Genomic DNA, 23,003 nt, shown 5'->3' on the forward strand with positions numbered 1-23,003 from the left:
ATTTTGTTCTACCTCACAGGATTGTTGTGAGAACAAAATGGGGAGGGGGAAACCATGTTTGCCACCTTGAACTTGAGGAAAGGTGGGGTATAAAACAAATACATAAATAAAAACTTCCTAAATTCCTTTCAGCTCCCTGAAAACTATTTTCTTTCTTGAATTTGAAACTATTAAGTGGACGAGGGCCAAGAGACCAGCAATGGAGACCAGAAAGGAACAGAGTTATTTGGAAGCTCACCCCACCCTTGGGGGACTGCAGGCTTCAGAGCCTGAAGGTCAGGCCTGTCTCCTTAGAAAGTGGCCAGTGGTTGCAGAGAAGCAAGTCTGCCAACAGTCTCAGTTACATAGAGGAAAAAACACTTGGCACGTGCTCAGAGACACTCTCCTGTTTAATCGTCACCTCCCATTGCCTTGCAGGGGGTTGGACTAGATGACCCTGTGGGTCCTTTCCAAGTCCATGGTGCCATGATCTTTCAAAGCTGAGCATTGTCGATCAAGACGGGTGCCAGAGCTCAGAAATTTAACCCTTTCCTGGGCGGTGGCCCTTTACCTGTTCCATCTGGGGTGGACCTCACAAACGTCGGCAGCATTTTCACGGAGGCTGTAGGGTTGGTATCTGCCCCAAGGCCCTTCTCCATGTCTTTCCGGAACCGATTTGAGATCTCCTGCAGGGTTTCATCTGAAAGCCGCATGTGGTAGAGGTATTTGTCAATCTGGGGGAGGAGAGGGGAAAGTGAGGTCAATTTGGCATTTGAAAGAGACGTCGCAACAGCGCTAATCCTCGAGTCTTCGGCGATCTCAGTCCACCACAAGCCTCTCAGAGATGCCATGAGAGAGGTCTGACCCCTTCTCCTGAATCCCAGGAAAGCTTGTTGCAACAGGTCTGCTGTTATACATGGACCTGTGTTTCCTATGAGCTTGTCCTTTTATGTGCTACGCTACAAAGACGGAACATTTCAGAGACTGACGAAACCTAGAGCTGCCCAACCGCTGCTTGGTTGGAATCCGGTTGGGAGCCTCTGGGTCTGCCAGGGGCCGTCTTGCCTCAGGAGAAAAGGGCGCGATGCATTTTATTACCCACGTCAAAAGATAGTGAAAGCTGGAAAGCTGATCATGGGATCTACCAGTATATGCCTCTAGGAAAGTGGCCAATGTTTTACACAGGATAGGGCTGGCAATGGGTGCCAGGCATGCTGGCTACATTCTGCCTCCCCTATTGGAGGCAGCATGTCTTTGAAGACCAGCTGTTGATAAGCAAAGCAAGGACAAATGCTGCTGTGGGGCTTGGCTCTGGGGCTTCCCAGAATCAGCAAGTGGTTGTGCACTGCAATGGCAGGGTGCTGCACTAGACAGGATTGGGTTTTTAAAGTGAGCCTTCAGAATAAAACCATGCCTATCTGCACCATCTGAAATCTCAGCACTGGGGGGAAGTGTTGATCCATTTGTCTCTACAATTACCAAAAGTATCAACCCTGTTAAAGGGACGCAGGTGGCACTGTGCTCTAAACCACAGAGCCTAGGGCTTGCCAATCAGAAGGTCAGCGGTTTGAATCCCCACGATGGGATGAGCTCCCGTTGCTCGGTCCCAGCTCCTGCTGGGAAAGCAAATCAAGTGCAAGTAGATAAATAGGTAGTGCTCCGGCGGGAAGGTAAACGGTGTTTCCGTGCGCTGCTCTGGTTTCGCTAGAAGCGACTTAGTCATGCTGACCACATGACCCGGAAAAACTATCTGCGGACAAACATCAGCTCCCTCGGCCAGTCAAGCGAGATGAGCTCCGCGCCGCAACCCCAGAGTCGTTCGCAACTGGACTTAACTGTCAGGGGTCCTTTACCTGGTTTTTTTTATCAAGCCTGTTGAGTACAGTGGTACCTCAGGTTACAGACGCTTCAGATTACAGACTCCACTAACCCAGAAATAACGCTTCAGGTTAAGAACTTTCCTTCAGGTTAAGAACAGAAATCGTGCTCTGGCGGTGCAGCGGCAGCGGGAGGTCCCATTAGCTAAAGTGGTGCTTCAGGTTAAGAACGGACCTCCAGAACGAATTAAGTTCTTAACCCGAGGTACCACTGTACTGAGAATGCTTCCTGTTCTAACAACAAAACATTGAAAAACAAACTGTTCTTCTTACAAAAGGTATTGAGCAATGTGGACAAATGGCCAAATCTTGTCTGGCCCATCAGCTTGGCAGAGGCTGAGTGGGGAACAGAAGCAGGTAAAGAAACAGAAGTATGAGAGGAAGGGCTGTAGTTCAGTGGCAGAGCACCTGCTTTGCATGTAGAAGGTCGCAGGTTCAATCTCATCTAGCATAGCCAGTGCTCAAGGATGATGGGAAGTAACAAACAGCATCCGGAGGGCACCAGGTTGCCTACCCCTGTCCATATAGCACTGGGGCTGATGGGAGTTGTAGTTCAAAGTATCTGGAGGGCGCCAGGTTGCAGAAGGCAGAGTGCCCTCGATTGCATCCAGCTAGGCCCTATTCAGTATATATCCACGGAAATTAATGACCGCACCACAGCATGTGGTTCAGAGGAACTGATCCAGCTTGCTTGTCTGATTCCGTATCAGGGCTAGTTATTAAACAGCCGTGTAAATATTGACTTAATATTGCACCCTGCATTCTGCCTCACAGATCCAGGTTTCTACAAAAGAGAGCTATCGGGGATCACGAGTCAGGGCAGAAGATGAGGGCAAGAGCATGGAAGTTGGAGAGCTATGAGGCAGAGACCAGAAAGCAGGACTCATGGGGAAGGCAGGTCAAGGAATGAAAGATCCTATCCAGGCCTTGGCTTCTGAATTCCTCCCTCATGACACGAGGTAGTTTTACAGAAAAGATCCCCACAGCTGAAAGAGTTAAAAACTAAGCTGGAGGTTGAGGTTACCCGGATCTCAAATTCCCTATGCTGCAACCCCACAGAGACACAATATACAGTATGTCAATGAAAGGGGAAACTCTGTCCTTGCTGCGGCTTAGTCTGGGCAACTTCCAATAAGGAAATCATTGAACGCAGAAAAACCCCGGAAGGCCTGCCAGGTTAAGCAAACACAAGGCAAGGCTTAGAAAAAGCTGCCCTGCACAGGAGGAAAAGGGAGACATGAATGGCCAATTGACACCCAGGGAGCAGAAAGTCACCCTCTCCCAAGGAAGGAATTCCAACAGGTGCAGCCTGCGCAATCGCTGCCTCTTAAGAGAGCCTTCTCAGCCACAAGTGTGTGCGTGTCATAGCGCAAGTGGAAGCAATGAGAGGGCGTCACACTGGTGGGAGCTGGAAGAGCAGCCCACCATAAGAACGAAAGCAGTGCTAGAAACTCAGATCTATAATCTAATTACCAAATAGCACCTGAAACCTAAGGTGCCATGAAGGAATCTCACGGCACCATTTCCCCCCTCCCCCAGTGAGATTTCTTATTGTTATTATTATTCATTTAGTTTCTACACTGCTTTATGTTTTAAAGAAAGAATCCCAAAGTGGTTTACAACACACTGAAACACCAAAAAGCAATCCAGAATCAAACAAATTCAAGCTTCAAGGAAAATATTTCAGATCCTTCTCTGAATGACATTTTGCTTTCCGCATTATTTATTAACCTGTATTATTTATATAGCTGCCCCATAGCAGAGGTACTATGTGAAGTCAGTGTGGAGTAGTGGTTAGAGTGTCGGACTAGGGCCTGGGAGGTCAGTCACAGCCCCTTAACCTACCTCACTGGGTTGTTGTAGGGATTAAATGAGGAGGGGGTGGACCACGTACTCCTTGGAGAAAAAGGAGGGATATTAATGCCATAAATAAACTCTTCTGCTTAACTACCTAAGAAAGCGGGAGGGGCTAGCCAGTTGCTACTGTTATGAGAGGGAGAAAAACTTTCCTCTACTTTCTCCATACAATACAATGCAAAAATTCCAAATGCCTCCTTGTGTTACGCAGGCACTGCTGCTGCCGCCGCCCCATCTCAGAGATGACGCAGACAACCAAGGGGCAGGGCAAGACGTGCCTGCAGAACAAACCACATTTCTCTACACATGTAGGAGCAAAAATGACACAGAACAGGAACTATGGGCGTGGCTTTCACAATCTTCTGCCGGTCTGAGTATGAGGGGGGCGTGCACTTGTTGGAAGACAGGCTGCTTCCTGTAAGTCTTGCCTTCTCCCATTTCACGTATCTTTCAAGGCAACCAGCCTGTCCCATGCCAGGAGTTATGGAGTATTTCCACAGGGCCAACTCAAGGGGGAAGAAGTGTGTCATCTTCTTCTTGTAAATCTGGCCTTCTGCTGTTCTGTGCAAAATCAAGGAAACATTGCCAAAATTAAAAACACAGGAATCACATGTGGTGCTTGTGGCTCTGCTCTGCTATTAAACGGCAAAGATGAACAATAGCGTTCTTGTTAACTTTGCGCTGCTGCCTCTCAGGCGCATCCCAGGTTTGTGGAGCAGCCTCCCAAAGCCCATTTGGAACAGCCGCAGAAATGCTCATGGGAAAAGTATGGAGAAAGACGGCAAAACAAGCCATGCGTCACTCGCCCGGTCCTTCGGATGCGGCCACCAACCCACTGTCCCGCATAAGTCAGTGGGCAGGAATTAGGGAAACCATGTGGAGAAACACATTGCACACCCACACCCTGAGAACAGCTGGGTCTCAGAGCCATGTGTCCCAACAAAAGTTCCCCTGATGGCTGAAAGGTGACTGCAGCCCGATCAACATTCGATATTGTGGGCCAGTAAATGTGGGGCTGGCACAGCTAAAACCCCTTCTGAGAACTGCTGTTTTCTTGCATCAGCTTGGTGGTCTTGAGCACTGCTTGGAGAGCCACACAGCTCTTCGGCGTCGGGTTAAGTTGAGCTCTTCGGAGCCTCATTAAAAATAATAATAATAATAATAATTAGTAATAATAATAACCCTCTGCCCCTCTCTGAAAGATAAATTGGCCCCAAACAACCAATATATCCTGGCATATTAATGTTCCACACTATCCTTAAAATGCTAAAGAGGAGGAGCTCTGACAGTTATGGTATTTTCCTGGAGGGTGCCCCACCACGGTCCACACGTTAAGCATAGGTGAGCAAGCTAAGATTTAGGTCGGGGTAGGCAACCTAAGGCCCGGGGGCCGGATGCGGCCCAATCGCCTTCTCAATCTGGCCCGCGGACAGTCTGGGAATCAGCGTGTTTTTACATGAGTAGAATGTGTCCTTTTATTTAAAATGCATCTCTGGGCTATTTGTGGGGCCTGCCTGGTGTTTTTACATGAGTAGAAAGTGTGCTTTTATTTAAAATGCATCTCTGGGTTATTTGTGGGGCATAGGAATTTGTTCATATATTTTTTTTCAAAATATTGTCTGGCCCCCCACAAGGTCTGAGGGACAGTGGACCGGCCCCCTGCTGAAAAAGGTTGCTAACCCCTGATTTAGATCAATCCTGAGAAGCACAGACAGCCTTGGAGGGGGTGCCAGGGGCCTTTAGATCACTTCCTACTCCAGCAAGGGCTGAAGAAGCTGGGCCTGCTTGTGGCTTCCTGAATGAAGCATGACAGTTACCCAAAGTCCTTTCACAGCAGAACATGAGTCACTTTCCTGCTTGTCCGGTTCCTCCCTCCTCTGGTTCATCTCCACCCTCAGTTAGCACCATAGCCTGTGTCTGAACTCTTAGCTGGGACAGAGAGTTAGCAACCAATTACCAAGCAGAAGCCTGGGCTCTCCTGCTGCAGCCTCATGACATTCAGACACACCTTTTGCAGGGAGAGCAGCCACTGCCAATCCCCAAGCTCAATCCCCATCATCTGCAGGTCGGCCCAGGAGAGAACCCTACATGAATAGGGCATGTTGAATTTTTCAACTTCCAAAAATGAGGGGTGCTAAAAAGTTGCAACGTGACTTGGGAATGCAAAATATATTTTGGTTCAATTAATATAATTTAGTCTTGCTTGGTAAGTAGGCCTACAATGTGTGTAAAATTGCATAGAAATCATTAAAAACGATTGCCAATTACATGCAGCTGTTGTTTAGCATTACCTAATATTTCCAGAAGGTACAATTAAAATCATTTGGTTTTCCAAAAATAGTTTGTGTGCTTCTTCGTCAAACGTAGATAGACTTACCAAGTTAAATAGCAGATTTGAACTTAAGATCTACCCTGACAAGCTAATCAACCTGCTATAGACCCACAAACCTTTGTAGGTATTGATTGGGTTCTGCCAGGAAGGGTTTAGATTTTGAAAGTCTTGGATTCAGATCCTGTCTCAACTTGCTGGCTTGCTTGATTCCCTCAGCCAAAATCACTACTCCATGTCATTAGCTTTAGAGAGAACAGGCAAACATTGAGGCACAGCGAGGATCTATTATAGTCCAACTCTACGCATGTTTACTCAGAAGTAAATATCACTTAGTTCAATTGGGCTTGCTCCAAAGCTAAGTCTGCATACAATTGCTGCTTCACTGCACAACCCTATGCACATTTACCTTCAAATTCTCACAAAGTTCAGGGGTTTACTCACTAGTAAGTGTGCTTCTAATTATGGAAACTATTCTGTGGATGGATGACTTCATCCACAGGCCCTTTCCGCAGACTCTGCTCAATGATGCTAAACTTCTTGGCAATGAAACTCAACTTTGAGAGTGATCTAGGTATGCCAATGCAGGTGCCCTCTTTGGGAATATCCCAGCAATGTAAACACAAATGGGTGCCCTGGATTGCTAGAAACTGTAAGCCAAAAGAGGTCTCCCACTGACTTTCCTTTGCATCTCCTCCACCTCAAATTGCATCAGTTTAAGGTGCAACTTCTGCAAGAGCATAAATGTCCATGAGTCACATTCATAAGTACGGGCTGGGGAAATTCCTTTTCCTAAACGCTGGCAAGTATTAATTAAGAAAAGAGGAAAAACATTACAGAATCCCTTGCTATAAACCGAGTTTATAGCTCAACAACAAAAGTCAGTGACTTATATAACATGGTTGCAGTGTTTCAACAGGCACATCCCAAGGGCAGTTCATGAGGAACTGGGATTCTGAACTGGAAAGATCCTGGGGAAAGCTGGAAAATAGAACCATAGAATTGTAGAATTGGAAGAGGCCACGAGGGTCATCTAGTCCAACCCCCTGCAATGAAGGACATTTTCACCCAACATGGGGGTCGAACTCATGACCCTGGAATTAAGAGTCTCATATTCTACCAACTGAGCTGAGATTTGTGTTTACAGCTTTGGAACCCTGTCCACCTCTTTCTTTGGAAGCAGCAAATGGCTGGTTTCCACCAACCACAATAAAACTGCAATTGGTCAATCAGGTCCCTCTAATATAGCCTTACCCACTTCTGGTACTTCCAAGATGCTTCTAGGTCAAGTCTGAATAACACAATGGATTAAGGTAAAAGGTAAGGTAAAGGACCCCTGGACGGTTAAGTCTAGTCAAAGGCGATTATGGGGTTGTGGCGCTCATCTCGCTTTCAGGCCGAGGGAGATGGCGTTTGTCCACAGACAGCTTTCTAGGTCATGTAGCCAGCATGACTAAACTGCTTCTGGCGCAACAGAACACCATGACAGAAACCAGAGCACACAGAAACACTGTTTACCTTCCAGCCACAGTGGTCCCTATTTATCTACTTGCACTTTGACGTGCTTTCGAACTGCTAGGTTGGGAGGAGCAGGGACAGAGCAATGGGAGCTCACCCCGTCGCCGGGATTCGAACCGCTGACCTTCTGATTGGCAAGCCCAAGAGGCTCAGTGGTTTAGATCACAGTGCCACCCGCATTCCTAACCCAATGGATTAGAAGAATCTGGGACTTTTCGCCCCTCATTACATAAGAGCAGTGACTCACTTGATGCCATCAAGTGCTCTCCAACCTTTTCTAATGCGCCAACAAGGATGCATGGGCTCCCTCAAAATGATGCCCTTTGGGGGTTCCATGTCTCTGACTGCACTAAGGGCTCTACAAATTGCATGCAATACTTTCCCAAAGTTTCTTCCACTGGTGCTGCATGGAAGGTAGGAAGCACCACTGAGGTTCAAGCAAAACAAAATAAGAAATAATAAAATTCCTTCCAGTAGCACCTTAGAGACCAACTAAGTTTGTTCTTGGTATGAGCTTTTGTGTGCATGCACACTTCTTCAGCAGTTTGGTTTGCCGGGTTTGTCCTGAACAAAAAGAAGGGGGGTGCCTTCCCCCAACCCCCCCCCCCAATTCTTTTCTGCCTCCTTATTTTTTGTGTCCCAAACTACACATATCCAAATGAGATCTGGTTGCTGCAGGCATGGTCCATTTTAAGTGGAAGAATCACTTCCAAAAGTGACCCACTTTGGACAGGAAATAGTTAAAAGCTCAGACCCTTCTCCCCTCAACAAGGAGGGACAAACTATTATTTCACAGGGTGCAGCAATTAACAAGATCAAAGGAATGGCCAGGCTGTGGCATACATGCTGTTCCCAAGTTGCAACTAAGTAAACGATCAAAAAGAAGAATGCCAGTGTTGCTACAATCCCTTGGCTACATCTTCATCTGCAAAGAACAGGGGTCAGCAAACTTTTTCAGCAGGAGGCCGGTCCAATGTCCCTCAGATCCTGTGGGGGGCCGGACTATATTTTGGGGAAAAAATATGAATGAATTCCTATGCCCCACAAATAACCCAGAGGTGCATTTTAAATAAAAGGACACATTCTACTCATGTAAAAACATGCTGATTCCCGGACCGTCCGCGGGCCGGATTGAGAAGGCGATTGGGCCGCATGCAGCCCCCGGGCCTTAGTTTGGGGACCCCTGGCACAGAACATCCTTCACCAACTGGTGCCCTCCAAATGCTCTTGGACTACAATTACCATCAACTTCACCCACATGTAAATGGCTGCTTGCAGCTTTGGATGGGCAGATGAGGATGGAGGAGTGAGTCAATGAGCACTCAACCAAGGAAGAAGGCATCCTCTCTTGATAAGGTTCGAGGGTTCCCCAGAATACAATTCCCACCAGTCCGCATGGTTGCAGGATGTTGCTGTGTCCCCTGGTGCAGATTCAAGTTGCAGTCGGAAACATCTGGAGGTCAGCAGGTGTGCAAAGGACGCTCTAATCAGAGGGAGCCAACTCTGATGCTATCTGTGATCTTTGTCATAACTGCAGCGACTCTCGTGGCAATAGAAAGAGATCACATGAGCTCTCCATTTGTTATTTCTCAACCCAAGGTCAGAAAAGGAGATACAAATTATGCAGTGTTGGCATATTTGCAGTCACATTCCTCCAGAGACAGATATTAACACCAGGGTAACATTTTAGAGGCTCGCATAAGAAAAGGGAGGAGAGAAAGAATTAGAGTAAACAATGAAAGGAAGCAGAGGAATTCAGCCATAGTTGGAAACAATTTGAGATTCTTTCTCCAGACCCCTTTAAGCCTGGTGTCAAATAACCTCTAAGCCCTTCTGCACATGTGGAGGGATGATGCTTCCCCTCCCCTCACAGCAGGACGTTCCCACACCCCAAACCTGGAGAAGAGGGAAGAAAATATCAAAACAGCTTTTCAGAAGTCCCTGACAAGGAGAGCAAACCTTCTCTGCCCTGCCCCTTGCTTTGCAAAAAAAAACCCAATCTTTTCCTCCTCAGAAACCCTGATAATTCTCACTAAGATTTCCTAACTTAACCCCAGCCCTATTCACAAGTCAGCCCTGGGCCACAAGGGAAAAGGGGAGATGCCCGCAGCTCTTTTTTTCCTCGGCAACTCAGGAGTCATAGGAAGGAGGAAAGCTGGAACCGTCCAACAGCTGGAATGAAGGGAATGGAGCAGAGGAGTGGAAAAGGTTTCCCCGAGATCAAAAGCACAGCAGAGGAAGCCCTTTCCCTGTGTGACTTTGACAGACTGTATCTGAAGAAGTGTGCATGCACACGAAAGCTCATACCAAGAACAAACTTAGTTGGTCTCTAAGGTGCTACTGGAGGGAATTTTTGTTTTGTTTTGTTTTTACTATGGCAGACCAACACGGCTATCTACCTGTAACTTTGACAGACTGTGTTTCTCTGTCTGAGGGTTCATCTAGGTCTGGGTGGTCCATGCAGCAGAGACCTTTTTTGGCAGTCCTCAGCAACATCTTATGCCCCTCCTAGCCCACATGCCACCTTCCCAAAGCCTAGTTGGTGCTTTCTCAGCTTTGGGAAGCCAGCATGCAGGCATCAAATTTTGGCCTTGCTTCCCCTCCACCACCGCACAACAAGGCAGAGTGCAGCCATGGCTTTTATATCCCACTTGGTATGTAAAGTTGGACTTCCCTGATCTACACAGTAAGCCATCCAAAAGCAGAAGTGTCCCACTTGCGTCAGTTCCTGTTGGGAGGTAACAGCTGCTTTGCTTCAGCTCTGTTTGCACACAAGCCAGCAAGACTCGCCAGCAGGCAGGACAAATTGGCTTCTGCGGGCAGCACATCTGGGACACTGTGAAGTAGAGTCGTGAGGGGGGCAGGCAGATACGAGCCAGGATGCAACCCCCCCCCCCGGGGGAAATCCTCCTGCGTACAAGTCCCCCCACTCACTGTGATGGGGAAGAGGCTGAGGAAAATGTCTCCCTGCAAAATAGCCATCAGATCACTGGTCCATCCAGCCCAGTATTGTTGACACTGATTGGCAGTGACTGTTCGGGGCTTCAGACTGGGAGATGCCAGAGATTGTACCTGGCACCTTCTGCATGCACAGCAGACGCTCTACAGCCTGTCCCTGACGCTGCTTGGTCAAAGTGGATGTTCTGCCTTGAGGATCAGAGGGTTTGGGCTGGTCCTGCTGGCAGCAGGTCACCCACGTCCAAGCGCTGCTGCTGTGGGCACTCACACAGTGTTGGCACATTGCAGCCACCAGCACGCTATAAATGAAAGAGGCTGCCTTCTGTGGCCATCTGCTGCTCAGCGTCAGAAAGGAATTTGCAAAATTTGATAGCCAAGAGGTCACGATCCGGCTGACATGAAACCTTAAAGGCACCTAAAACCCCCAAATGGATGCATATTGCATCATTATGGGCAGCTACACTCCACTCTGCACATGCCCCTTGCCAAGATTAAGCCTGGGCATTGGAAACGAAAAGCCAGCACAGAGCCAAGTGGCAATCCTGTGCAGGTTTACTCAAGAAATACCACACAAAAGCTTTGCATCGGCATAGGCTATGCAGAAGCGTGTCCACATCTATAAATCTTTGTGTGGGGTGTTATTATTTTAAACTACAGTACAGTACTGCAAACTCAAGTCATCTGTATTTAAATACAATTAATCTTGCTCCTGAGGCTCCAACCACACACACCAGACTCCCCCACAGGGTTGCTAGGCTAAAAAAAGGACTTTCCCCAATGCCTAAAGTTCTCAGACACAACTGTAAACAACAAAGTTTTCAGAACTAAGGAAGCTTCTAAAAAGGTGGGTTTTTAAAAATTACTGCCTCGAGGCTGAGGTCCACGGAAGCTGATGCCACAAGGAGGAGGGCGTAATTTTAAAGTGAAAACAGATTCCTTTGTTGTTTGCCGGGGGTGGGGGGGGTAGAGATCATCCCTCCATCACCACCACCCGCTCCTGGCAACATAAAGGCTAGAAGAGGCCGGGGAAGGAGTAGCCCCAAAATGCTGCCGGGGGGGGGGGAGGAGCGGCTTCCTTCCAATCGTATCACGGCACGGACTTTCCCCCCTCCATCCTGAACCACTTAAGGGAGTAACTATCGAGAAGGAAAAAGCAGGATTGGGACCCCATCTCTTCCAGAGAATCGTGGAGGTGGGTGGCGCTCTTCTCTGCAATACATGAAAGTTTGGAGAACGGAACAGACTTAAGAGTTTTTTTTGGGGGGGAGGCCACGTGGAAGCGGGAAAGAGCGCCTCGCATCTCCTACTGCAGCTCAAAGAACCCATTAATACAATCCTATTTCCCCCAGAGCAGTAGTCAGATCGTAGCAGCAGCAGCAGCATCCGCCGCCGCCGCTTCCTCCTGTCCCGGGAAACGGGGCGCCCAGAGCCGCCCAGCCCATCTAAGACGGGAGGGTCCCTCTGGATTCCGTTTCACGAGATCTCCGCGTCTCCCGCGCAGACGGGAATTCCCCGCTTTTAAGCTCCAGCTTAAAAAGCAAGCAAACGTTCTCTGCGTGTCCCTCTGAGCGCGTGCAGAGCGGCGCCCCCCCCCCAATCGCGCAGCCATTTCCTGAAAGGGCCCCAGAGCCGCCGCCCCCCCGTGCTAGCCCCGCTCCCTCGCCCAGCCCCGACCGGTCCCTACGCTGGGCGTCCGGAGTGGCCCCGGGCGCGCCCTCACCCGCTGCACTTGGCTGTGGTTGAGCTCGGTGAACAAGTACGCCAGCAAGTGGGAGGCGATCATGGCGCGGCGAGGCTGGTGGGGCCCGGAGCCCCGGAGCCGGGTGAAGGGAGACGAGGCGGAGGCGGAGGCGGAGGCGGCCCTGCCTGGCTACCCGGCGCTGGAACAAAGTGGCTTCTTGAGGCTCGCCAGCGATGCCATCCTCCCCTGCCGGCTCCCGCGTGACGCGCCCTGCCCGGCGCCTCCCATTGGCCCCGGCCGGAGGGTGTGTAAAGCAGCTTCAACCTCGCAGCAGGAGGAGGAGGAGGAGGAAGAGGAGGAAGGCGACTTCTTGGAGTTCTCGGTGGCCCACCAAGGCGGCAGCGCGCCTTTATAAATAATAATAATAAAAATTTTATTTATACCCCGCCCTTCCCAGCCAAAAAAAAAACCGGGCTCAGGGAGGCTAACACCAATTAAAATCACAGCAAAAAACATAAACACAGCGGAGGCTCCCCAAGGGAAAACAGCGCGTCCTGGGGGTCATGGCTCCGTTTTGCACACACACCCCACGCCCCATCCGAGGCGCTTCTACTCGGACACAAGTGGCAGGGCATAGCCGTGCGTATCGGAACGGGACCAATGCCCCACCCGGCCCTTCCCTTTGCGCCTCCCTGGACACGAGGGCACTTTCTCGGTATGGGCATCTTGCGTGGAGCGGCTGAGCAAAAGGAGCCCTAAAGGCGCGGCAGCAGACAGGCCACTTTGGAGATTTTTAGCTCTTTATTGTCCTGCAAGTGCAGCATCGGAAAACTAGCTACGACCACGTTTCGGAGAGAGTCGGCGCCCCTACAGGAATCGCATCCGGCTCCGACCCGCCGCGCACATGGCGCTCCGGCTACCCAGGTTGAGCCGAGGACTCGACGCACCGCCCTCTCCCTGCGCTGCCCCGCCTCCACCGGCGTCGTCACTCCGCCGGGGGGGGGGGCTGGCGAGCGTGCAGAACCGCACGACGCTCGTCTGAGCAGGGAGGGGCTGGCGCAAGGATCGCCGCCTTCCGGAGGCGCTCTGCGGCATCGGGTTCCTGAGCGCGTGCGGAGTGCGGCGCCGGGGCTAGACGCGCCGCTTCGAAATTGGCGGCTGGCAGGCGCGGCCAGAACTCCGAAGGGGACGTGAAGCTTACTCCCCTGCGGAGCCCAAAGGGCGGAGGAGCGAAATAGTTCTTAAAGCCATTTTAAATTCCAGTATGCACCCTGAGGGTCGTGATGGATTCTCCATTAAAAATGACTTAAATAAGGAAAGCTAAAAGTGCTTTTGGTGCCCTTTCAGAAAAGACTTCCAAATAGAAAGCTTTTATGGTGCTGTCACGTTCTTTGGCAAAGATGGGGAACGTGTGGCCCTGCAGAGATTGCTGGACTCCAACAGCATCGCCAGTGGTCAGGGATGGTGGTCAGGGCTTTTGTCCCAGAGGAGCTTGCATGCAATCAAACATAGTATTTGGGGACCCCCACAAATTTCCCACTCCCCTTTTCTTTCTGCAACACCTTCTACAGGATGGGCAAGCAATCCATGCGAACAGAGCTGTCAATTATATCCTCAGTTATTTTTCAAGTGGGATTGGACCATACCTGGCAAATTCAGCCAGAGACACAGGACACTTCCACACCACCAGAACATTCCAGGGTGGGTTCATTCACATGCTGTCAATTCCAGGTTGTGTAATATTTATTTTTATCATGCATTTTGTATTTTTGATATTGTATTTTTATGTTGTGAACTACCCTGAGATCTACAGATGAAGGGGGGGGGTATACAAATTTTAATAATAGCAACAACAATAGCATATTTGGCCTTCAAAACCTATATCCAAAATTCCCCACCACCCCAGACAATTTGCAGTAAGGACCATGAAGGGGAAGATGCATTGAATATCTGAAATAATAATTGCTTGAACTAACGTCGTATAATCTCATTGTGTAGTCACAGTTGTGTAATTGAGAACCAGTGCAGTGTCGTGGTTAGCATGCTGGACTAGTACCTGGGAGGTAAAGGTAAAGGGACCTCTAGACATAATGGTCAGGGGTCCCTTAACCTTTACCTTTAATCTCTTATCATACCAGCAGCATGCCAACAATAATAGTGGCTATTTACAGTGGGTCTGATCATGGCAATGGCATTGGCTGCCTCCATAACAGTGTTTGTGGACAGTGTAGTCCCTGACTGGGAGACCAGGGACACACCCGCTGTTTTTACGTCGTTTCTTATCTGTGTGTGTATATCCATTTAAAATATTATGAAATTGCTTCTTAAATAACATGCTTCACAAAGTGCTTAATCACACTGAACCCCCAATAACACCATATAATGTTATGAACATTAGGGGAGCATGCTGGATCAGGCCACCCAGAGCCCTGTGGAGAGCCCACAAGCAGGATTCGAGCACAGGAGCGCTCTTGCAGTTTCCAGCGACTGGCATTCAGAAGCATTTCTGCCTGGGACTGTGAAGTCGCAGCTTAGCCATCATGGCTAGCAGCCATCGATAGACAAATTTTTGGAGGAGGGGGCTAATTCTCTTTTAAAGTCATCTTTGTGGTTGATGGCCACCTCCTGTGGGAGCGAGATCCATAATTCTAACTACCAGTATGTGCTATTAATTTTAAAACAAAGAATCTGATCTAAAGCATTGCTGGCCGTGGTGGCTGGTGGTCCATTGCAGCATGTAGAGTAACCTCAGTCGCCCTCATCCAGCCCTCACCTACCTGCCTGCCTTCTTACCTCAACCATTCTAGGGGGTGGCACTGGCCAAGGTTGTCCGCTTCCTCCTGCTCCTCAGTCTTGGGGTTGCCCTTGGAAAGACAAACCTAGTTGGTTCTGCCTCATCTTGGCAATGACTGGCTCTAATTACCGTTTCGGCTCCCTGCCTTCTTCCCCGTGAGTATGGATGGGTGCCAGCCACTGCGTTTTCTTCCTTCCCCGCAAAGCTGAATGGGTACAGGTGGTGTATCCGCAAGACGGTGAAATTCTGAGCTTAAACCTGCTCTGCTCATCTGTGTAACCGCCTACCACTCACTGGCAAGAGAGCTAGTGGCTAGAGTGTTGGGCCAGGTCCTGGGAAACGGGGGTTCAAATCCCACACTCAGCCATGAAGCTCACTGGGTGTGACTCTGGACCAGTCACTGCCTCTCAGCCTAACCTGCCTCGCAGGGCTGGTTGTGGGGGACTGAACAAGGAGGGGGGCGACCAGGAAGAGCTGGGGTAGAAATGCAATCAATCAATCAATAAATAAATAAATAAATAAATAAATAAAAAATGTGTTAGGATGTAGGGGGGGTGGATAAAGCATCCATTGAAGAGGATGAAACCAGCCCAGCTGCAGTACTGTGAAATGATTACCCAATTTTGATGGCCACTTATGGGGTTTTGATTATGGAAATAATCTACAAAGATGGATGCATTTAATTAGGGAACAAGAAGTTAGCAGCAATTTAAGATGTTAAAAATACCATGAAAGGTGGAGCTCGAGTGCGGTTTCGCTATATCCTAGGGCCGCAATGTTTAACCAGTTAATTAGTTGATTAAGGCTGAGGTACTATACACAGCTGCATGGGAGTAAGCCCCATTGAACTCAATGGAGCTTGTTTCAGAATAGACCTTCATAGAATTACCTTATATAATGGGTGCTGATTAATTGGATAGCAAATGTCTCAGAGCTTATAAGTAAGACGAGTGCCTATGGAAAGTGCAGCTGGCAATGAGCAGCATCTTAAAATTATGGAGTCCAGGACGTCTTTTACATAGGAAGGTGACAGTGACTCCTCTGCCTCCAGGACGACACACACACACACACACACAACCACTAAAGTAGGGCTGGGCGATAACTGGTTTTCAATATCGCAATATATCACCAGCTAAACATCATGATATATCTGATATCAGGAATCACAAGACAGAGAAACCAGTAGCAGAACACTTCAATCTCCCAGGACATTTTATACAAGATCTCAAAGTAGCTGTCTTAATACAAAGGAATTTCAGAAATAGACTGGAAAGAGAAGTTGCTCAATTGCAACTCATTATCAAACTCAAAACCACGGAGAGACCTGTCTGAACAAAGACATTGGATTCTTATCTCATTATACAAAGCTATCTTTAGCCATCTCACCCCTTGCTTTTTCCTGTAAGACCAATTGCAGTCGTTAACAGTTGTCAACAGATTTTCCACACCTATCAGCCAATCACCCATTCCCACCACCCTTCTGAGTAATCTCACTCTCTCACTATATATAAGGGTCTGGTGACTTCTGTTTCACTGTATCTGAAAAAGTGTGCATGCACACGAAAGCTCATACCAAGAACAAACTTAGTTGGTCTCTAAGGTGCTACTGGAAGTATTTTTGTTTGTTTGTTTGTTTTGATCGTGATATATCGATATATCACAATATCTGAAATAAGGAAGGAACTACGCAGAGGCAAACAGGACAATGTCCTGGCAACTGCTACTACTTCTGCAAGTCCTTGCAGTCCACTGCCGCAACTGCCATCACTTTCCATCGTTAGCATGATTTAGAGAAAATGGACTTGTGAACCAATTTTGGGCCACAGGCAGGAAGTTCTACAACACCTGATCCAGTGTCAATTGGAAAGTGTGCACTGGAAGGGTCAAGTGCCTCTTTCTACAAATGTTAAATTGTATTGTTTGCTTTAAAAAACATATGTTTTCCACCCTGATTGCTTTCTGAGAAATAAATCAAATATTTAGTTTCTTCATGGTGATTCACTTTGTAATTTTATAGCTCTCCCCTTTTAAAGGGCCATCTTCCTCTCCCTTGAACTGTGCCCTGCAAATCCAAAAGCCCCTCCCAGGGCATCTGTCCTGTCTAAATATAGCCTCAATGCAGTTTTATTGAATGCTGTAAAGGGCACGGAAGAATTATTACTTCCTGGGGAGCCTTCTGTACAGCAGCACCTTGACTGGGTTTTACAATCCCTCGCAATCACTCTCTAAGGCAAGTCATTTAGCTCAGAACCGAGTGGGAGACTTTGTTCTCCCAGAGGACATTAGAGGTGTGTCTGAACCATATAGGTAAAGCGGTGGACTCATACAGTTGGAAGACACTCCACACACAAAAACAAGAACCCTGCCCAAAGAAAACTGTTTAGGAGAAGAGCTGGGAGTGGGAGTTATTGCCAGATTTTTTAAATAAAAAGGTTCCAGGCTGGAGCCCTTTTTGATGTGGAAAGAGGCACGTTCTTATGTGAAGTCCCTCGGAATCTAATGTGGTCCAAATCCAAGCAGAGATTCATCGCCAGAATGGTCCATGCAGTTCAGCATCCTGTTCTCAGGTGACCCAGACACTGATCCGGCCCTTATATAGGGAAAGATCCTTGGAAGTCAAGCCTGCTACTGTCACAGATGCTGATGCCGTTTAATCTTTTCAGCATGACACTACGTCATTCACTGTCTCCTGCTAAACCCCAGGCAAAATGAATGCGTGACTCAGGCTCAATAGAATGGAGAACATCTGCCCTTTGCTTGTAAATGACTTTTTAAAAACCCATTTCAAATCAGATACATACAAACAGCGGATAGCTAAGCCCTTTCCTCAAGCATCTCGGTAGATTTGCATGGATAAAATATGAATGGCACACTCTCACTCCCAATCCATCTAGCCCAGCATCCTGTTCTCACCTTGGCCAACCAGATGCCCAAATGGGAGGCCCACAAGCAGGAGCGGAGCACAAGAGCAACTCCCCCCCTCCTCTCGTTTCCAGCAACTGGGATTCAGAGGCATTGCTGCCTCTGAGCATGAAGGGAGAGGAGAGCTGTCCAGGCTAGTAGCCCCTGATAGCCTTCTCCTCCATGAATTTGTCTCATCCTCTTTTAAAGCCACCTAGGGTGGTGGACATCACTGCCTCCTGTGGGAGGGAGTTCCATAGCTTAACTATGCACAATATGAAGAAGTACTTTCTTTTATCTATCCCAAATCTGGATGTGTTACTGTTAACAAAGCAAGTCAGCTGCCCAACCTTTTGCTTTGCTAGCACTAAGATAGTTCCTCCTGTCAGGCTCACATTCAAAAGAAGAAGAAGAAGAGTTTGGATTTGATAACCTGCTTTTCACTACCCGAAGGAGTCTCAAAGCGGCCAACATTCTCCCTTTCCCTTCCTCCCCCACAACAAACACTCTGTGAGGTGAGTGGGGCTGATAGACTTCAAAGAAGTGTGACTAGCCCAAGTTAGTCTGCATGTGGAGGAGCGGAGACGCAAACCCGGTTCACCGGATTACAAGTCTACCACTCTTAACCACTACACCACACTGGAAGGAGGGAAAAGGGAAGGTTGGGAAGAGGGGAAACAACCTCAAAGTGACAACTGTTGTAATACAGCTTTGCCTTTGCAGATTCTGGCCACGGGTAAGAGCAGCAACCCGTGACTGATCTCAGTGGCAGCTCTGGCTGCCTCGCCCTTGATAAAAAGCAGCCTCATTGTGGCTTCCACCTGAGGATCTGTGGGACTTGTGGTTCTGTGGTTGGAAAGTGAGATGTTTTTACTAAAAGAGTCTGACCACAATTCCCAGAATCCCTTCAGAGAAAACTCTGAAGGTGCCACAGGTGGAAGAATCCTGCGACCGTGGCACCACACAAGCCACTGCCAGAGAAGCAAGAAGCAGCAGTGGAGACTGAACTCTTGTGAGATTTCGCTGCTAGTGCAGCTTCGCCTCACTTTTCCCATGGCAATGAGCCACCCATCGCTGCTGCCACTAGAGAAGCAAGAAGAAGTGGCTTCTGTGTTCTGACGAGATCTCACCGGAAGCCGAAGCATGTGATTCCAGTAAGCAGGACTGCAGCAGCAGTGGGAGGACAGCACCGTCCCATTTCGCCTCAGGCAGTGAAACAGAATGTGTCCTGGTCATTTTACAGTTTCTTGAACTAGAAACAATGTTAGTCAGGCCAGTTTCCAAAGGGTAGAGAAGAGGCAGATCACTTGGGGCTGGATGTGGGCCGAGAAAAGCATTCCTGCTGCTTGGCTGTGCAGGAAGGCAGAGCTCTAGGCTCCAGGAGCACAAGCGGTCCCTACCACCCTCATATCTGAGGACAGCATTTTAATATATCGGTATCTGCCTATATACATAAAAGTGTAATGCTGTCATCACACGCAGCCCCCGTTGGAGGATTAGTAGTGTCACATCACAATCTTGGAAATGGTGTTGGGAAGGTGAAAGGGGCACTCAGTAGTTGCATGAGGTGGGGAGGGGAAGCTCTAGAGCAGCCTTTTTCAACCTTGGGTCCCCAGATGTTGTTGGTCTACAACTCCCATCATCCCTGAGCACTGGTCCTGCTACCTAGGGATGATGGGAGTTGTAGGGCAACAACATCTGGGGACCCAAGGTTGAGAAAGGCTGCTCTAGAGGGTTAATATGGGGAGAATGGTGGGGGGAGGGGTTGGTGAGCAAGGACACAGCACCGTGTGTGTGTGTGTGTGTGCGTGCGTGCATATATATGACAGATCAGTATTGCTGCAGGGGTTCATGATGACGAATACTGACAACTAAGGATCACAGCTCACTGGCAGAGCACATATGTTGCACACAGAAGGTCCGAGGAAAAGTCCCTGGCATTTCCAGTCCGGACAGCTAGTGATGGAAAAGGTGCTTCTCTGCATAGCTGTCAACTTTTCCCTTTTCTTGCGAGGAATCCTATTCGGAATAAGGGAATTTCCCTTAAAAAAAGGAAAAAGTTGGCAGCTATGCTTCTACTTCTCTGTCCAAGTCCCTGGAGAACCATAGAGAATACTCAACAAGAATCCGGATGAACAAATAGTCTGACTTGATACAAGGCAACTTCCATCATTGGTTCCTGCTCCTGCATTTTAGCATTTACAACACTATAGCATTTTCACAGGCATCTGTCTCCATAATTATTTTACAACAGCCTTGTAAGGTAGGCTAATATTATGATCTCCCTTGCTGCAGATGGGAGAAAGGCTGAGACAAGAGGCACTTACATAAGCCTGAATCCAGATGCCAGTAATCTTGGCGTGAAAACACGCCCAACATTTCCTTGCCCATACAGGGCTCAGAGGGAGCCAGTTTTTCCAGCTTTGCACACAGCTGACTGCCTATCCTTTGTGTCAGTCATGAGGTCTCTCCCTTTTCTGGGAGGATGGCTGTGGACAGGGTCACTTGGCTGGACTTTGCATCAGTCAGGAAGTTAAGAAGAAGAAGAAGAAGAAGAAGAAGAAGAAGAAGAAGAAGAAGAAGAGTTTGGATTTGATATCCCGCTTTTCACTACCCGAAGGAGTCTCAAAGCAGCTAGCATTCTCCTTTCCCTTCCTCCCCCACAAGAAACACTCTGAGGTGAGTGAGGCTGAGAGACTTCAAAGAAGTGTGACTAGCCCAAGGTCACCCAGCAGCTGCATGTGGAGGAGCGGAGACGCGAACCCGGTTCACCAGATTACGAGTCTACTGCTCTTAACCACTACACTACACTGGCTCTCCCCCTTCCCACAGAGAGGTAGACAAAATGTGTTTTTTCGAAAGTGCATGTCTCTGTGTGTAAAGGAATCAGTCAGTAAAAAAACCGAAAGCCCACTTCAATCATCAGGGCAGGAATGACCTGAAACCAATCACACATGCCGTATCAGTACAGGAGTTGCCTCAGCACACACCCCGACTGCAGTACCCACCAAGAACGTAAGAGCTTGATGGATCAGGCCAATGGCCCATCTAGTCCAGCACCCTCTCTTCACAGTGGCCAGCCAGATGCCTGTGGAAGACCCCACAAGCAGGGTGCAAGATGAACTCTCTCCTTCTGTGGTTTCCAGCGAATGGTATTCAAAAGCATTGCTGCCTCCAGCCGTGGGCAATGTAGCCTTCATGGCTAGTGGCCATCAACAGCCTTGTCCTGCATGAATTTGTCTACACCTCTTTTAAAGCCATCCAGATGGTTATCGCTGCCTCCTGTGGGAGGGAATTTCACAGTTTAATGTGCGCTGTGTGAAGAAAGACCTTGTTTTATCTGTCCTGAATCTTCCAACATTCTGAGGATGTCCAAATGTTTAGTGGGATTCTCCTTCCTTGTACGGTAATTTGAATCCAGTTGGTTTTGGTCCAACCCTCCGTAGCAGCGAAAGCAGCCCTGCTCCATCTTCCACGTGACAGCCCTCTTGCACCCAGGTGAGAGGGTGCAAATGTGGGTGAGCGGAAGAGCCGTGGTTGCATTTCAGAGCGAGCGGGTGGGTAGAGGCCCCTTTCCAGGGGCTCAGTTGTGTGAAAAGGGCTCGTGGTTGCCCACAATGGCTTCATATTTGAGAGAAGAGGACTGGAGGGGCTGGGAAAAGCTGGGGGAGGCACTTCTAAAACCATTCAGCCTTGCTCCTTCACATCCTATACCCTATAATGCAATTCAGCTGGGATTTGTGCACCAGGCCAAGAATTTGTTGTGCAGGAGACCTCCCTGAAAGAGCACGTGGGCAGAACTGAAAGGCCAGGTCAGAAACCTCCCTGTCCCTTGTAACCTGAGCATGCTGGTTCTGGAATAGGAGCTGCCACATGCCTGCCAAACTGCCCAATCTAAATGGTGTGGAAACATTTGCCCTCTGAGACTGACCACTGGTCCTGATAGCAGCAGCTGCTCGGACCCCGGTGCTCCAGCTTGGGTTGGTCCTGTGGCCCCCAATGCCCAAGAGAGCAGCAGATATTGGAGGAGGCATCAGCACCTGAGATGTTCTACACCTGCCAGGGTCCATCGGGTCTGATGCTGGTTGCTGCAGCATCACTCCTTCCTTCTTCTTTTTAAAAAACAAAGCATATAGCCGAGGAATGGCAAAGGAGGCATGAACATGGTTGCAAATGCTGGTTTTATTATTTTTATTAAAGCTTTTCTAGTGCTTATTCCCAAATGTTTAGCATCAGGAAACAAGACAGCAGCAGAAACCTCCATTTTATTCCTGTAGTCATGTTGGTGCTCAGAGTATTTCCTTCTGCAGTCCGTGTTGGCCAGCTGTTTTCTTGTTTTTTGCTCCAGCTTATCAGGAAGGCAGGTGCAGTTGCAAAGCATACAATGGCTGAACGGGAGAGAAGTGCGATTTGTGTGCTTTGCAACTGAAGTAATGCACAAAGCTCCCTACTGCCCTCCACGCAGAGTCCAGAGGCAGATTTAGGGGAGCACAACAAAGAGGCTCGGGGGCACTACAACTATGATGTAGAATGGAAGGTGAGAGGTAGGGGGTGCAGCAGCTACATAAGACCAGAGGGGCCCCTCCTGGATCCTTAAACCTCATTTCTGGCCATATCAGGGGAGCTAGAAGCTCTGGCCAGCCGTTCCCCCCATTGTGCCAGCTGCCACACTGCCACCGCAAGGAAGAAGGTTCAGGGGTCTTGGTGCTGCTTCTACGAACCCACCACTCTTCACTCCTCCAGTGACCTCCACTTGCCTTTTTCCATCTAAGGTCTTGCCTTGCAGAACCATATGCTCCAGGTTGACCCAGCCAAGCATAACTTTAGCCTAGGCACTGCTGCAAAGCACCTCCTCAGGAGGGAACAATTTGCAAGGGAGGAGGAGGTACTTAAGGTCACACTGAAACTCTTTCCCCTACACACACAGAGAGACACAGAGACAGTACCTGTTTACACAGAAGATGGAGCCAGCTTGTTTTCTGCTGCTCCAGGGAGAGGACCTAGATTGGAATCCTAGAGTTGGAAGAGACCCCAAGGGCCATCCAGTCCAACCCCCTGCCAAGCAGGAAACACCATCAAAGCATTCCTGACAGATGGCTGTCAAGCCTC

At 48.7% G+C, this 23,003-nt stretch overlaps 1 protein-coding gene across 3 annotated transcripts in view; it reads right to left on the reverse strand.

Annotated features, from left to right (window-relative positions):
- Window positions 1-23,003, reverse strand: part of LOC117052298 (hexokinase-2) — a 56,093-nt gene that overhangs the window by 25,994 nt on the left and 7,096 nt on the right. For 2 of the 3 annotated variants that reach the window (XM_033159105.1, XM_033159108.1), the window contains exons 1-2: window positions 12,239-12,361; window positions 551-713 (exon numbers count right to left, since the gene is read on the reverse strand). In XM_033159105.1, coding sequence (XP_033014996.1) covers window positions 551-713; window positions 12,239-12,301 — 226 coding nt within the window. In that variant the 5' untranslated portion in view covers window positions 12,302-12,361. Of the gene's footprint in view, window positions 1-550; window positions 714-12,238; window positions 12,362-23,003 lie in introns of those variants that run through there. The other variant, XM_033159106.1, reaches the window with a different exon arrangement.

The sequence above is a fragment of the Lacerta agilis genome, chromosome 8, assembly GCF_009819535.1.
Source record: "Lacerta agilis isolate rLacAgi1 chromosome 8, rLacAgi1.pri, whole genome shotgun sequence".
NCBI lineage: Eukaryota > Metazoa > Chordata > Lepidosauria > Squamata > Lacertidae > Lacerta > Lacerta agilis.